Here is a 14,970-nt window from a genome sequence, read left to right on the forward strand (position 1 = left end):
ATACTCTAATGTGTGGATTATAGACCTTTTGGACCAACACTGCAAAAATCTGGATACAAGAAAGCTTCAGATTTTTAAAATACTTAAACATAATGACAGGACCAGACCACCCCCCCCCCCCCCCCCCCCCCCCCCCCCCCGCCAACACACACACACACACAGATTGGAATTCATGAATGACAGTAGTGATGCAAGGGAAGCTGTGTGTGATGGAGAGAAGCCTTGGGAATCTTGCTGTGTACTAACTGGGCTGTTTTCTTAAGGGTAGCTCATTCTCTGGTAGTTAACAAGTTTTGCTAATTAAAAGATATACTGGGTTGTGTCCCCCCACCCTGGTTTTTATGTTCATAAGAGTGCTTCAGTGCAGTTCAGTCACTCTGTCGTGTCTGACTCTTTGCGACCCCATGAATTGCAGCACGCCAGGCCTCCCTGTCTATCACCATCTCCTGGAGTTCACTCAGACTCACGGCTGAGTCCGTGATGCCATCCAGCCATCTCATCCTCGGTCGTCCCCTTCTCCTCCTGCCCCCAATCCCTCCCAGCATCAGAGTCTCTTCCAGTGAGTCAACTCTTCGCATGAGGTGGCCAAAGTACTGGAGTTTCAGCTTTAGCATCATTTCTTCCAAAGAAATCCCAGGGCTGATCTGCTTCAGAATGGACTGGTTGGATCTCCTTGCAGTCCAAGGGACTCTCAAGAGTCTTCTCCAAAACCACAGTTCAAAAGCATCAATTCTTCGGCACTCAGCCTTCTTCATAGTCCAACTCTCACATCCATACGTGACCACAGGAAAAACCATAGCCTTGACTAGACGGACCTTAGTCGGCAAAGTAATGTCTCTGCTTTTGAATATGCTATCTAGATTGGTCATAACTTTTCTTCCAAGGAGTAATAGTGATGGTAAAAGACACAGTTTTAAAAGTAGAGGAATTAGGACTTGTATGTTAAACATGTATTACATATAGACTTCACATTGTGGTCTTTTTGAAGAAAGAGTAGAAAATATTAGTTGTGGGGGTGGGGTGGGCAGGGAGTTACAGCCATAATTTGTAACTCAAAGGTAATCACCACTGGCATTTTGGCATATGTCCTTCCTAATTTTAATATATATAAATACATTATAAACAAATATGGGATTATTTTACTATTATTTAATACCTTTTCTCATTAATCTAAAGTCTAAATATAGTATCTCATTTTATGGTTACATCATAATTTATTTTACTGGTTGGCTCTTTTTGCTTCTAAGTTTTGGCTACTATACACATTGAACATTTTTACAATACTTGCAGAAAAAAGCACACCTGTTGATTCAAAGGATATGAATATTAAAAAAAATTTTTTGATGTATGTAGCCAAATTCTTCTTCAGTATGGTTGTACTATTTCAAACTGCCCCCGTCAACTGCCAGTTTTCCCCCATACCCTTGCCAAAGGGTTTCTTTAGATTAATGAGAAACTGAGCACTGCCTTTATCCTTCATATTTCCTGCCAATCTGGGAATGAAACTGTATCACTTTAATTATCTGGAAAAAATTGTATGCCATTGAATTACCTGCTTTTGTTAGTAAGGAAATATTTTAGTGACTACAAAGTTTTTAAAATGTTTTTTGTCCTTTGCAGGAGCTCACTTATTGTTGTCTAAGAGTAAGAGTGTTTTATGGATAGAAGATAATAACTGTCATGTTACAAATATTTTAAACATTTTTAATATAGTTACAATCAATTGCTTTTTTATTCATAAAAGTACATAGCTCTATATGACAACTTTATAAATTTGAATTTACTTGTAAGAGGATTGCAGACAGTTTTAGGATTAATATTGTATCAACATGAGCTTAAATGAAGGGGATGTTGATTCTTATTCCTGCCAAGAATGAAAATTACCTGATTTCAGAGTACATTTTTGTTTTCTACTATTTATTGAAAGTTTCACTCATTTTTGTTGTATCTTCTGATATATAATAATGCAATTTTTTTCTTCTTCAGCTTGACCAAGAATGTTCCAATATTTGTTTGCACTATGGCCTATCCCACTGTGCCTTGCCCTCTTCATGTATTTGAGCCAAGATACAGATTGATGATTCGAAGAAGTATACAGACTGGAACTAAACAGTTTGGGATGTGCGTCAGTGATGCACAGAATAGGTATGCTTTTTGTCTAAATGTTTTTATTGATTCTTGAGTTTTCTGTGAATATTGCTGAGAACGTGCATGTCTGTGGCTTGAACTTTTGGTACTAACTAGAGTTTTTCTTCTAGTTTTGCAGATTATGGTTGTATGTTACAAATTAGAAATGTACATTTCTTGCCTGATGGACGGTCTGTGGTTGATACCGTTGGAGGAAAGCGGTTTAGGGTTTTAAAAAGAGGAATGAAAGATGGATATTGCACTGCAGACATTGAATACCTGGAAGATATTAAGGTATTAAAACCTACCCTTTTGAGTATTGGTATACTCTGTCCTAGGCATTGTACAGGCGTGAAAGCTGCAGTTTTCTAGGCACATTAACCAGTTCTTCCTGTCAGAGACCCTCATTAATACTTAAGCAAATTAGCTCCATTTACCTTCTTCTCATTTTGTTTTTTGAAATTTTTATTTTATAATGGAGGAGAGCTGATGAACAATGTTGTGACAGTTTCAGGTGGACCTTAATATCATCTTGCTCTTAATTACTATGAGTTCCAAGAGACCTTGGGAGACCACAGCCTAGACTTTGTTCATTTCTACTTCCTTGACAACCACCACCGTGCCTAGAATGTAGTCACATGTGTAGCTGCACGGCAGTTACTTAACAAAAGCAGGGTGTTGAACTTGCAGCCTAAGTTATGAAACCTGCTAAGTCCTGCCCTTTTAAATTAATTAGTAGTAAAAGCTGATACAGTCAGCAGTAGGTTGAACTTCGGTGTAAAAGTAAACATGAAATCCTTGAATGGTTCTCTATATTAAGATATGCTTAAGATAACCTCAGTGATAACATAGACACAAACTCTAGAGCATCACAGATACAGCACTGTCAGTATAATTATAGGTGATATCTTACCTGGGGAGGGTTAGTGTGATAATTTTCTTGAATAGGGTTGATGCTACCCTTTTAACATTTCTAGTACCTGCTTTAGCATCTGCAGTTAGTTTAGGTACCAGAAAAATGATTTGAGATACTATAAATATCAAATTAAAGGCAGTTTTCTTTGGAAGGGCATTAGAAAATGAGAAAATCTTATATTATCACTTGTTCATTGATCTGCTTGATCATCCCAAGCAGCATTTACTGAGTGTTAGCATTGGGCATTTCTGCAAACAGTAGCTCACTGAATTTTCAAAAGTCAGATAGCAGGTAAGGAAAGTAGGATTCAGGAGTTTTAATTAGTAATAATTTGCTAAGATGATAATAATTTAAAGCCAGCTCTCTGGCTTCACGTGCTGTGTTTTATCATTGCAGTCTTGATAAGCTTCTCTGCTGATAAACTTCATTAAATCTGCTACTGCCTATCCTATTTTATTATAAAGATGCTATGGGAAAACTTTGTGCAGTGAGCTAGAAGTATTGAGTTGGAATTTTGAGTTGATTGATATAGTCTGTGTCTTAGCATATTTGATTAATGGACTCATTTCCTAAAGGTGATATTTTTTGTAAAACTAATAAACTTAGTTTTGTGTAAATTTACATCTGCATATATTGGATTTGCTGACAAAATTCCTTGACTATATATGTATATGACATATAAATATGACAATATGATAGAATATTGAAAGTATTAGGGATTTGATGTTTAGAATTGAATTCTCTATGTTGTAGTTATAGGAATGTCTAAATTTTTCTTCATCTTAGTGCCTCATCTGTGTAATGATTTCTTGTTCATTCTGGGAAATCATCTCAAATTTGTTTTTTATATCAAGGCTATTTTTTCCCTTGGTGTTGTAATTCTGTTTTCTTTCAATAACATTTTAGATTCTGTTATTGCAAGGAAATTCCATAACTTTAAAACTTCTGCCAGCTTTTTAGCTCCTTTTTCTAACCAAGACTTATGATTTTTATCATTCCTTGTTTACCAAAGTTCATGGTTTGGTCCCTTGAATTTTATAAGGCTGGAAACTAGATACTTTTTTCTTTTGTAATAGTTTTAACAAGTAACATGTTTATTTTTTTAATCAAGATTTTAAAAATGGAAGTATAGTAGATTTGTAGTGTTGTGTTAATTTCTGCTGAATAGTGAAGTGATTCATTTATACATAAAATATTAAAAAATGTAATTATTTTCCATTTTCATTTATTATAGAATACTGAGCATAGTTCTCTGTGCTATATAGTAGGACCTTGTTCATTCTGTATATAAAAGCTTACATCTGCTAACCCCTCCCTCATCCCTCCACCAGTCCCCTCTCCCTTGGCGACGACCAGTGTATCCTCTGTATCCATGGTTCTGTTCCACAGGTTCATTTGTGTCAAATTTTGAATTCCACATGTAAGTGATATCGCATGGTATTTGTCTTTCTCTTTCTGCCTTCACTTCACTGTAGTTGCAGCCATGTTGCTACAAATGGCATTTTTAAGTTTTTTATGCCTGAGTAGTATGGTATGTATGTACATTTTTTTTTTAACTTTTCATTTTATATTGGAGTACAGCCAATTAACTATATTGTGATAGTTTCAAGTGGACAGCAGTGGGAATCAGCCATAGCTATATATACCCATTTCCCCACAAACTCCCTTCCCATTTTAGGCTGCCACATTATATTGAGTAGATTTCCCTGTGCATACAGTAAGACCTTGTTGATTACACATTAGCAGTGCGTACCACATCTTTATGCATTCATTGTTTCTGTGTCTTGGCTACTGTGGATAGTGCTGCTGTGAACACAGGGGTGCATGTATGTTTTTGAATTACAGTTTTATCAGGATGTATGCCCAGAAGTACGATTGCTGGATCATACGGTAATTCTGTTTTTAGTACAGTTTGGCATAGTAGCTGTTCCAACTTAGGTTCCCACCAGTAATGAAGGAAGGTTCCCTTTCCTCTACACCCTTTCTGGCATTTGTTCTTTGCAGACTTCTAATGATGGCCATTCTGGCCACTGTGAGGTGGTACCTCATTGTAGTTTTGATCTGCATTTCTGTAATAATTAGCAGTGATGAGCATCTTTTTGTTTTTATTTCTGTTGCCTTGGGAGACTGACTTACGAGAACGTTTTGCCTGTGACCTCCTCTAGGAAATTTTATGGTGTCATGTCTTAGGTTTAAATCTTTAAGGCATTTTCAGTTTATATTTTTCTGTATGTGGCTGTCCAACTTTTCCAATACCTCTTGCCTCCTTTATCAAAGATGAATTGACTGCAGGTTTCTGGGTTTATTTCTGGGCTCTCCATTTCCATTCTGTTGATCCATATGTCTGCTTTTGTACCAGTACCCCCTCAGTGGCATTAAGCACATCCACACTGTTGTGAAAAAGCAGATGCTTTTTCATCTTTGGTTTTATTTTTCAAGTCATTAAAAAATTAAAAAGTTACATTCTTTTGTCTCTTGTGTACTATAGTCTTAACCTTTTACATATCAGGATGTTTTTTAGAGTCTCATTGTTTGTATGCTAAGTCATCCTTGACATATGAAAGGCTGACTAAGGCCGCATTTGTTCAGATGCATCAATGTACGTGAAATACAGTTCCCTCTGGCACAGAGCGAGTGGAATATGAGTGTGTGGTAAAGAAATCAATATCAGACGGATGATACACACACACTCAACCTTCCCACCTGTGTTTTCTGTGCCTAGTGTTTGGGATCTTAGGCTGGAAGGCTGAGCATTTAATTTTGTATTTGCGGTTTGATGAACCAGTAGTCGAGAGAGCGTACAGAGGGGATGGAGGTAGGACTTTACAGCAGAATTTCATCACTGCATAATGTATTCTCTATCTTTTGATATTCTGGCTTTATTATGCTAAGTTATTGCGTGTTTTGTTTTGTTTTTTTGACCCGACTCCCTGGTAAAAGTTGTAATTACACTTGTCCTCTGTCCTCTTCCTACTTTTGCCACAGCAGATCTGCACCTGAGACCTCCCCCAGTCTTACCTTTCATTGTAGCAACTGTATTCTTCTGCTTTTCTGTTCCACTGCTTTTTTTCAAAGGCCCTTGATCCATAGAGATGAGTTCCCAGTCCCTATAGACCTTTATCTGAGAACTCACTCTCCATCTTGCCCCTCCCAGCTGGACTGCTAACTCGGCAAGGCCAGGTTAGCTGTGCTGGGAGGTCAGGCCTTGCTCTCTTTCTTAGTCTGGCCTATTGATACTATGTGAGGCAGAAATGTATAGTGTATGGGGTTTACTGTGTTCATAAGAATAATACTCCTGAGCATATGCCCAGAGAAAAACATGGTCTGAAAGGATACATACACCCCAGTGTTCACTGCATCACTGTTTACAATAGCCAGGACTTGGAAGCAACTTAAATGCCCATCAACAGAGGAGTGGTACCTATCTGCAGTGGAATATTACATAGCCGATAAAAAGTAGGAATGCCATTTGCAGCAACATGGATGGACCTAGAGATTTTCTTGCTGAGTGCAGTCAGTCAGACAGAAGAGGAGAAATATCATATGACATCCCTTGTATGTGGAAATCTAAAAAGAAACGAGACAAATGAACTTATTTACAAAACAGACTCAGAGAATGAACTTATGGTTTCCGGGGGGAGGAATGCAAGGGAGAGATAGTTTGGGAGATTGAGGTCGACATGTACACTCTGGTTTATTTGCCATGGATAACCAACAAGGACCTCCTGTAGAGCACAGGCAACTCTGCTCAGTGTGATGTGGCAGCCTGGAAGGGAGGGGAGTTTGGGGGAGGATGGATACGTGTATACCTATGGCTGAGTCCCTTTGCTGTCCACCTGAAACTATCACAACATTGTTAATCAGCTATATTCCAATAAAAAATGGAAAGCTTTTTTAAAAAAATAACACTCTAATCCAGCATTGAGACAGGTATTCCTTTTTTAATATTTTTCCCCCACTTCTATAACGTTGGTAGTGTGGATGGGAAGACTAAACACAGACATCTTACTGTTGTATTTTTAGGTTGAGAATGAAGATGAAATAGAGAACCTCCGGCAACTTCATGATTTGGTCTACTCTCAAGCCTGCAGCTGGTTTCAGAATTTAAGAGACAGATTTCGAAGCCAGATTCTTCAGCACTTTGGATCAATGCCTGGGCGGGAGGAAAACCTCCAGGTACGATGGCTTTGATACTGTTTCCAAAAGTTTCACTCTGTGTGTAAACTCAAATTGGTAGATTTTTAAGTTTCTTCATCTTTAGAGTTTCATTCAACATTTCTTTGGCCTGGTCCTTAGACTCATGACCATATATTTCTAGCACAGTGGTACCCACTGCATCTTATATAGGAAGAGAAAGGAAACAGGTGTGAGCTGAGATGTCTGTTAGGAGTGAGTGCCAGAGAAGGAGAAAGGCCGTCTAGTGAGGGATAAGGAGTCAAATGTGGGACATAGGAGGTCGGATCAAGATCCCACAGACACATCAAACTTATATCTACCTATGGAACGATTCTCACAGAACACCTACTGAATGCTGATGGAAAGACCTCAGACTTCCAAGAGGCAAGGAAATCTCCATATAACCGGGCAGGAAAGGAAAAACGAGAGAAGGGAAGTGGGATGGGACCTGCGCCCCTGGGAGGGAGCCATGAGGGAGAAACAGTTCCTGGGAGGTCCCTCACTGGCAGGGAGGCCAGCAGGGAAGAGGGGGCACTTCCGAGGTCAGAGCCTGAAGGGGCTGAGGTGTGGCGCTCCCTGCTGGGGGAGCACGGAAAGAAGCCTGGGCTGCCAGAGAGGCAGGACGCCGTTGTTGGGGGCGCAGGACCACCATAGGAGCTTCTCTCAGGCAGCAGGGGGCTGACTACACGAGCTCTGGGGGTGTTAGCTGCGTTCCGGACTCTGGAGGTGGCCGCACTCGCTGCTGCCACCGAGGGTTCCCTGAGTGGGCGCCAACCCCCGCCCTTCCAGAAGCATCCAGGAGCCGCGTGCCCCCAGTGAGGGGCGACGACCAGGCATCCTGAGGAGAGAGGCAGCAGGCGTCCAAACCAAACAGCACTCTGGCCAAAATCTATTAAACCCACACAAGCTGTGCAGGGGTGCTCCCACTTGTAAATAGCCGTCCGAGACTACAGTGCTTACTTGTTTCTTCTAAACCCAGAGTAAGAGAAATGTAAGTAAAATGAAGACGCAGAGGAGGCACTCCCAGTAAACAGACCCAAGAGAATTCCCCGAGAGAACAATGAAATACAGGCCTCTTCAGTCTAGTAGACAGCAGGTTCAAAAAGGAGGCAGTGAAAATAATTGAAGGAATTAAGAAGGGCTATCAACATAAATGCAGATTGTTCTAGGAAGGAACTAGAAACTATAGAGGAGCTGAGAAAAATTAGGAAACTCACTTGCTGAGATGAAAGCTAAGCTGAAGGCAATGAATAGCAGAATGAATCATGAAGAGAGAATAAGAAAAGAATAAGTGTTCTGGAAGACAGAATAATGGAAATTACCCAATCAAAACAGCAGACAGGAAGTCAAATGAAAAAAAAAAAAAGGGCACTATAAGATCCCTATGGGATAAAATAAAGTGGGCCAGTCTATGCATAATAGGGATTTCAGACGGGAATGAAAGAGAAAAGGGGATCAAAAATGTCTTTGAAGAAATTATGACTGAAAACTTTGCAAATCTAAAGAAGGAAACACATCTCCAGGTACAGGAAGCACAGAGGATCCCAAACAAACCTACACCAAGACATGTTATAATTAAAATGACAAAAGTGTGAGGATTCTAAAGGCAACAAGAGAAAAACAGTTAATTACAAGGGACCCCCCCCCCCACCCCCATTTGGCTGTCAACTGGTTTCTCTACAGAAACACTGCAGGCCAGAAAGGAGTGGCAAGATATATTGGAAGCGCTGAAAAGGAAGAACCTGCAACCTAGGATACTCGACCCAGCAAGATTATCATTTAGAATAGAAGGAAAGACAACTTCATAGAAAAGCAAAAAGTAAAAGAATACAGCAATTACTAAACCTATCCTAAAAGAAGTAATGAAAAGTCTTTTCTAAATAGACATCCAAAAAAGTTCATTCTCTTCAAGTGCACATACTAGGACACAGAGCTAACCTCATTCACTAAATAAAGAGTATAGAAATCAGAAATCAACTACAGGAAAAGAAGTGAGAATGATTAAATAGAAACTGAACAGTATGCTACTAAAAAACCAATCGGTCAATGAGGAAATAAAGACTACTACCTCACACAGGTCATTTAAAAAGGCCACAAATAACAAATGTTGGAGAGAGAGTAGAGAAGAGGGAACGTTGGTGGAAATGGAAGTTGCTACAGCCACGGTGGAAAACGGTAGGGAGATTTTATTTAGAAAGAGAATCTGACACTGTGAACTGCTCAATCCAGATTAGCTTGGTGGTGGTATGTTGCTTCTGGGCCTACATAACTACTTGTTTTGTTAACATTATAAAATGTGGGTTCTTCTTAGGCAATCCCTAATGGACCGGCCTGGTGTTGGTGGCTTCTTGCTGTCCTTCCCGTTGACCCCCGCTATCAGCTGTCGGTTTTGTCAATGAAGTCTTTGAAAGAACGGTTGACAAAGATACAGCATATACTGACTTATTTTTCCAGAGACCAATCTAAGTAACCAACTGCTTGGATCCTCCTCTAAAATTACCCTAATCTGGCTGGGGTGATGGCCAGGTTGTCCGCTGCCTTTGCACATCCAGTGCTGGTTTGAGAAATGTAAGGAAACTGTTTTTTTGTTGTTGTTTTTTTTTTCTTCTTCAACCTCCTGAGTCATGTGGTTCTGCAAACGAATACCTTCAACTAGGATTTAGACCACTAAGAACTTGCACAGAAAAACACACACTGAATGTGTGTTAAACCTCTACATTGTGATGAAGTTGCACTATGTACCATACTCTAAATGAAATGAGAACTGTGTGTGTATGTGGGGTGGGTGTGTGCGTGTGTGTGTCTCTGCACGTGTGGGTAGTATGAGTGCATTTTCTCTGGCTTTAAAATTTAAAAAAACAAAAAAAAAGCCATAGAGAGCAGTACTTGCCGAGGGTCATTTATTGCCCAAGTTTACAACAGTAGCGATACAAGTTTTTGCAAATTGAATTTGCCTCAGATTTCTCTGTCCTAATGCTTACTTTGCACAAGTATTTAAGCTATGGTATTGAGTATCACTCTTTGTCGGAAATACCGCTCTTGCTGAACCGTCTTGACCATTGACTATGACACAGTTTCTTATTTATGTAAATACTTGCATCCCAATAGCCGATGGGCATCGGATGCAGAACCTAGAGCCAGTTTTCAGGAACAACTGCAAACCTGACTTGGTACTGTGCATCTATTCATAAAACACTTAAAACTGTGAAAATATGGTTTACACTTAACTGTACATAAAGGTAAATGGAGAACTCAGTTCAGTACCAGTTCATTTGTACATTTTAGGGGGGGCTTTTCACATTAACTGCCCATCTGTGTAATTTATAGTTTGACATGATGTGTTTGTTTAAAAAAATTACATAGTATAAACCCATTAAGGATCTGAGGGAAGAGAAGAAGCTTAATGTAGAACTAAGCTTTTAAAGTATGTTTTTTTTTTTAAATCCTGGTCTTGGTGCCAATGTTAGTTATGCCTTATTCATATCACAGTTAGGTCACTATGCTGTGACATGGTCTGTATTCATGCTGCCCTAGATACTTTTGTAATTATTTGTTGCAGACTTGTGACTGTCCCTCTTAACTTTCTTTTATGTAAGTAATTTGTAAAAAGTTTCTTAAAAATTTTGCTTTTGCTTATTTAATTTTGAATAAAAGCTAAATTCATAATACTTTTTTCTTATTAGGTCAGTGTCAAAAAAAGAACATTGAGTTTTCTTTACTGTTTTGTGTTATGAGATGTAAATAATACAGCTTTCAAAATATTTTTGAAATGTTTTTTTGGTCGTCTTTTGACCAAACAGTGAAGTGTCTTAAGGAAGCTCTAGGCCCATCCTCTAAAACACATTTTGCAACCTCTTAAAAGATTTGTCCCTAGTTGCTATATGATTCAGGGAGCTCAACCTGGTGCTTTGTGACAATCTAGAGGGGTGGGTCGGGGTGGGAAGGGGAGGTTCAAGAGGGACAGGACATATATATACCTTTGGTTGATTCATATTGATGTATGGCAGAAATGAACACAACATTGTAAAGTGATTATTCTCCAGTTAAAAATAATTTTAAAAAATCTATGTCCCTTAAGGATAAAGATAAGACTCTTACTGATTCCTCTTGACCAAAGTTTTAACTAGTTAGGTCCCCAGTAGCCCTAGAATTTTTCTCAGCTAGAATTTTTCAAATATAAATAAGTCATCTTAATATCGAATGTTTTTATTTTTCAAAAAGGCAGAAGTGACTGCCTAGAGGGCCACCCTTTGTCCCCACAATTATGCTACTCAAGAATCTTGAATAGTTGTACAGAAAATATTCAAAGAATGAGCAGTTTCCCAAAAGTACCATATGAGTAGTTTCTGAAGTATTAGATTGCACTTTCTTATAATAAACTTTATCTAATGTCTGTTAAATAGTGTCTGGGCGGTATCAATGAAGAGTTCACCTGGATAGTTCTCAAATTATGTGTCACATGGCAGTAGGCGTTACTGGTGTTATATCTGCATCTGTGGTATGTTTCTGCAGTGTGTCTGCACACACAGCAGCAGCAGCAAATGGTCTCTGTCTGTATACACGTGCTTTCTAATGGAAATTCATGGGTTTTATTTATCACTTGACCCCGGTTTTGTGGTAAATGATACCTGATAATTACTGTGTCTATAGATTTTTTTTTTTTAATCTTTGGAAATCTTTTTCCTCCTATAATTCCCATTCAGTTTATTGGGGGGGCAGTGGGGGAAGAGCAGAAGAATCTGACATATTTTCTCTTGTCACTTTAAGTGACTAAGTTCTGTCAGGAATTCCATATTTCAAGCCAAGGTAGCTGGCTGTTGCTCTTCCCTTCTTAAACACTTGTCTGTACATGTGCAGTTCTTCCTATTCCTCAAGGTCAACTTGAACACCTTCACTCAGCTAGCACCCTGAATCCATAGCACTTTCCTTATAGCATTTATGGGGGATACCTGAATTAAATACATAAAGCCTCTCGAGTATTGAGACTAATGTCTAGCAGTTTAGACAAACGTAATCTCCAAGACATAGGTTGACCACTGAACAGAGTTGAAATAAATGCCAATTAAAAAGGGAAGTTGGATAAAGATGTTTAGATTGAGAAAATACCTTTATCTTGCTTTCCTCCCCAAGTTCAAAATGGTGACAGTAAAGAAAATGAAATCGAATGGCGCTGCAAAACCAAAGTCAGTGTGTTCTGGGGGAATTTCTGAGATTTGGAAACAGGATCTGATATAGAAGACCAGAGGAGAGCATAGCTTTATAGAAATGGAGAACTACAGGGGAGCCCCAGACTGGTAGAGAATCTCAGGCAGATTCCTTGGGGAGGTGGCTGGATAGTCTGGCCTGTTCCCACTTGGCCTAGGCAGCAGGCAGCAACAGCAGCTGTTCTCAGGCCAAAGCACTGAATGTGGGCGTTGGGCCAGAGAAGACCACGAAACCATAAATAGCCACAGATCCCCAAAGGGGTGGCGAGCCCTCAGGCACAGACAGCAAGCTACCAACCTCCCTCACGTAGGCTGTGTCCCAGCCTTCTCCACGGTCAGCAGAAACAGGCTGCCTGGGACTGAACCAGAGTAGCCACAGGAAGGAACAAAGGCGAGTAGACAGTCAACTCCTATGAATTTGCGGAAAGACACTCTAAACAAAACAAGTCCTGTGCCCTTTGATTGGAGGACGTGCAATTCCAAAAACTACCTGGGGATCTAAAATATGTTCCTCAGACAGTCCTTGGCAACCAGTGAGTGGGTCATAAAAATAAGCAGATGAGTTAACCAGAATGAATTCAGACAGAGGATGAAGGGATGAGGTGGAGGGTGGGTTGGAGTCCTTTCCAGAACACAGTGGAGAGGTGGGTAGAGGCAGTGAAAGTGCTCAGTCGTGTTCAGCTCTTCGTGACCCCATGGACTGCAGCCCGCCAGGCTCCTCTCTCCATGGGATTCTCCAGGTGAGAATACTCCAGAGAGGTGCTGTTTCCTCCTCCAGGGGATCTTCCTGACCCAGGGATGGAACCTGCGTCTTTTGCGTCTCCTGCAATGGCAGGTGGATTCTTTACCACTGGCACCACCTGGAAGCCTAGTTTTTTGAATCAGTGAATGAATCATAAAAATATACTAAGCAGGTGAGTTAAACAGAAGGATGAATTCAGACACAGGATGAAGGAATGAGGCAGAAGGTGGGTTGGGGTCCTTTCCAGAACACAGTGCAGAGGTCAGTAGAGCAAGGTAGGAGGGAAAGATCAAGACATGGCAGAGAGATTCTAAGTTTTCATGTCTATCTGTACAACTATTAAGACGAGCAGAGAAAAAACAAGACAAGTAATTGACTCAAGAGTAATAAAACAACCTACGGGCTTTTTTAGGGAATGGAGGTCATCCATTTAAATGGGACAATAAAGCAAACTTAGGTGACTAAGAACAGACAAAATAGCAATAACTCAAATTGGCTCATCGATCCACAGGGAGATGACTGGCTCAATGAGATGAATTTTCTTCCTAAGCCAGCATGTAAATGCCAACATTTTTTTTTAAAAAGAAGACATTTATGAGTAGCTTAATAAATGAGTTCTCTTACCTGCTTCCAGATACTTTTTGGCTGTTCACCAAAATTTAAATGTATCCTTAAGGAAATTTTTTTTGTCACGGTAGGATATTGAGAAGCATATAGGCTTCATTTCAAAATGTGGTAGACACTCAACATTTAATCCTCAGAAAAGTCCTGTGAAGTAGTGTCTTTGTAAGGATGAAGAAACAGAAACACTAGTTAAGTAACTTGCCAAAGGATCACACAGCTAATATATGGTAGAACTGATTGAACCCAGGCAGTCTGGCTCAACCTTAACCCCACATCAAGTTCTGAGACTGCAAAGAAGGTCTGAAAATGACTGACATGACTCTTGACTACAGGCTTTCCACTCGGAGGAGGAGTGTGTTTTACAGTAATGGCATTAGAACTTGTGTCTAAGCACCTCACCAAGATAGATCAGGCTCAGCCCTATATTTTGGGGAGTAGTGTAAATTGCTAACCTTTTTAGAAAGTAGTATTGCAGGGTATGTATATCAAGGATCTTTAAAATGCTCTTAATCTTCAATCCTAAAGGAAATCAGCCCTGAGTATTCATTGGAAGGATTGATGCTGAAGCTCCAATACTTTGGCCACCTGATACCAACTGATTGGAAAAGACCTTGATGCTGGGAAAGATGGAGGACAGGAGGATAAGGGGTGACAGATGAAGAGATGGTTGAAATAGCATCACCGACTCAATGGACATGTGTTTGAGCAAATTCCGGGAGACGGTGAAGGGAATCCTGGCATATTGCAGTCCATGGGGTCTCAAAGAGTCAGACACAACTTAGCTACAGAAAAACAATCTTCAACCCAATGTCAGACTGTGGGGTCTTCTTATCCCACCTTGTTCCAAGTAGCAGAGACCCAAATTAAAAACTCAAAGCAATGGAAAAATCTCATATACTTATGTACCCCATGCTTATCATCTCTATTCTTTGAAATGCCTTTGTTGCTAAGTATTCAATGATTCCATGGATGGAGGAACCTGCTAGGCTACAGTCATGGGGTTGCAAAGAGTCAGACATGACTGAGCGACTTCACTTTCACTTCTCACTGTCATGCATTGGAGAAGGAAATGGCAACCCACTCCAGGGTTCTTGCCTGGAGAATCCCATGGACGGAGGGGCCTGGTGGGCTACAGTCTGTGGAGTTGCAAAGAGTCGGACATGACTAAGCAACTAACACAC

The 14,970-nt window shown here is 40.0% G+C and overlaps 1 protein-coding gene across 2 annotated transcripts in view; it reads left to right on the plus strand.

The window, feature by feature from the left end:
- The window catches only part of LONRF1 (LON peptidase N-terminal domain and ring finger 1), a 48,018-nt gene extending 37,131 nt beyond the window's left edge, over nt 1-10,887 (plus strand). For both annotated transcript variants that reach the window (XM_069573148.1, XM_069573149.1), the window contains 4 exons: nt 1,987-2,145; nt 2,259-2,421; nt 7,067-7,219; nt 9,531-10,887. In XM_069573148.1, the coding sequence (XP_069429249.1) occupies nt 1,987-2,145; nt 2,259-2,421; nt 7,067-7,219; nt 9,531-9,689 (634 nt within the window). In that variant the 3' untranslated portion in view covers nt 9,690-10,887. The remainder of the gene's footprint in view (nt 1-1,986; nt 2,146-2,258; nt 2,422-7,066; nt 7,220-9,530) is intronic.
- The last annotated feature ends 4,083 nt before the right edge of the window (nt 10,888-14,970 follow it).

The sequence above is a fragment of the Ovis canadensis genome, chromosome 26, assembly GCF_042477335.2.
Source record: "Ovis canadensis isolate MfBH-ARS-UI-01 breed Bighorn chromosome 26, ARS-UI_OviCan_v2, whole genome shotgun sequence".
NCBI lineage: Eukaryota > Metazoa > Chordata > Mammalia > Artiodactyla > Bovidae > Ovis > Ovis canadensis.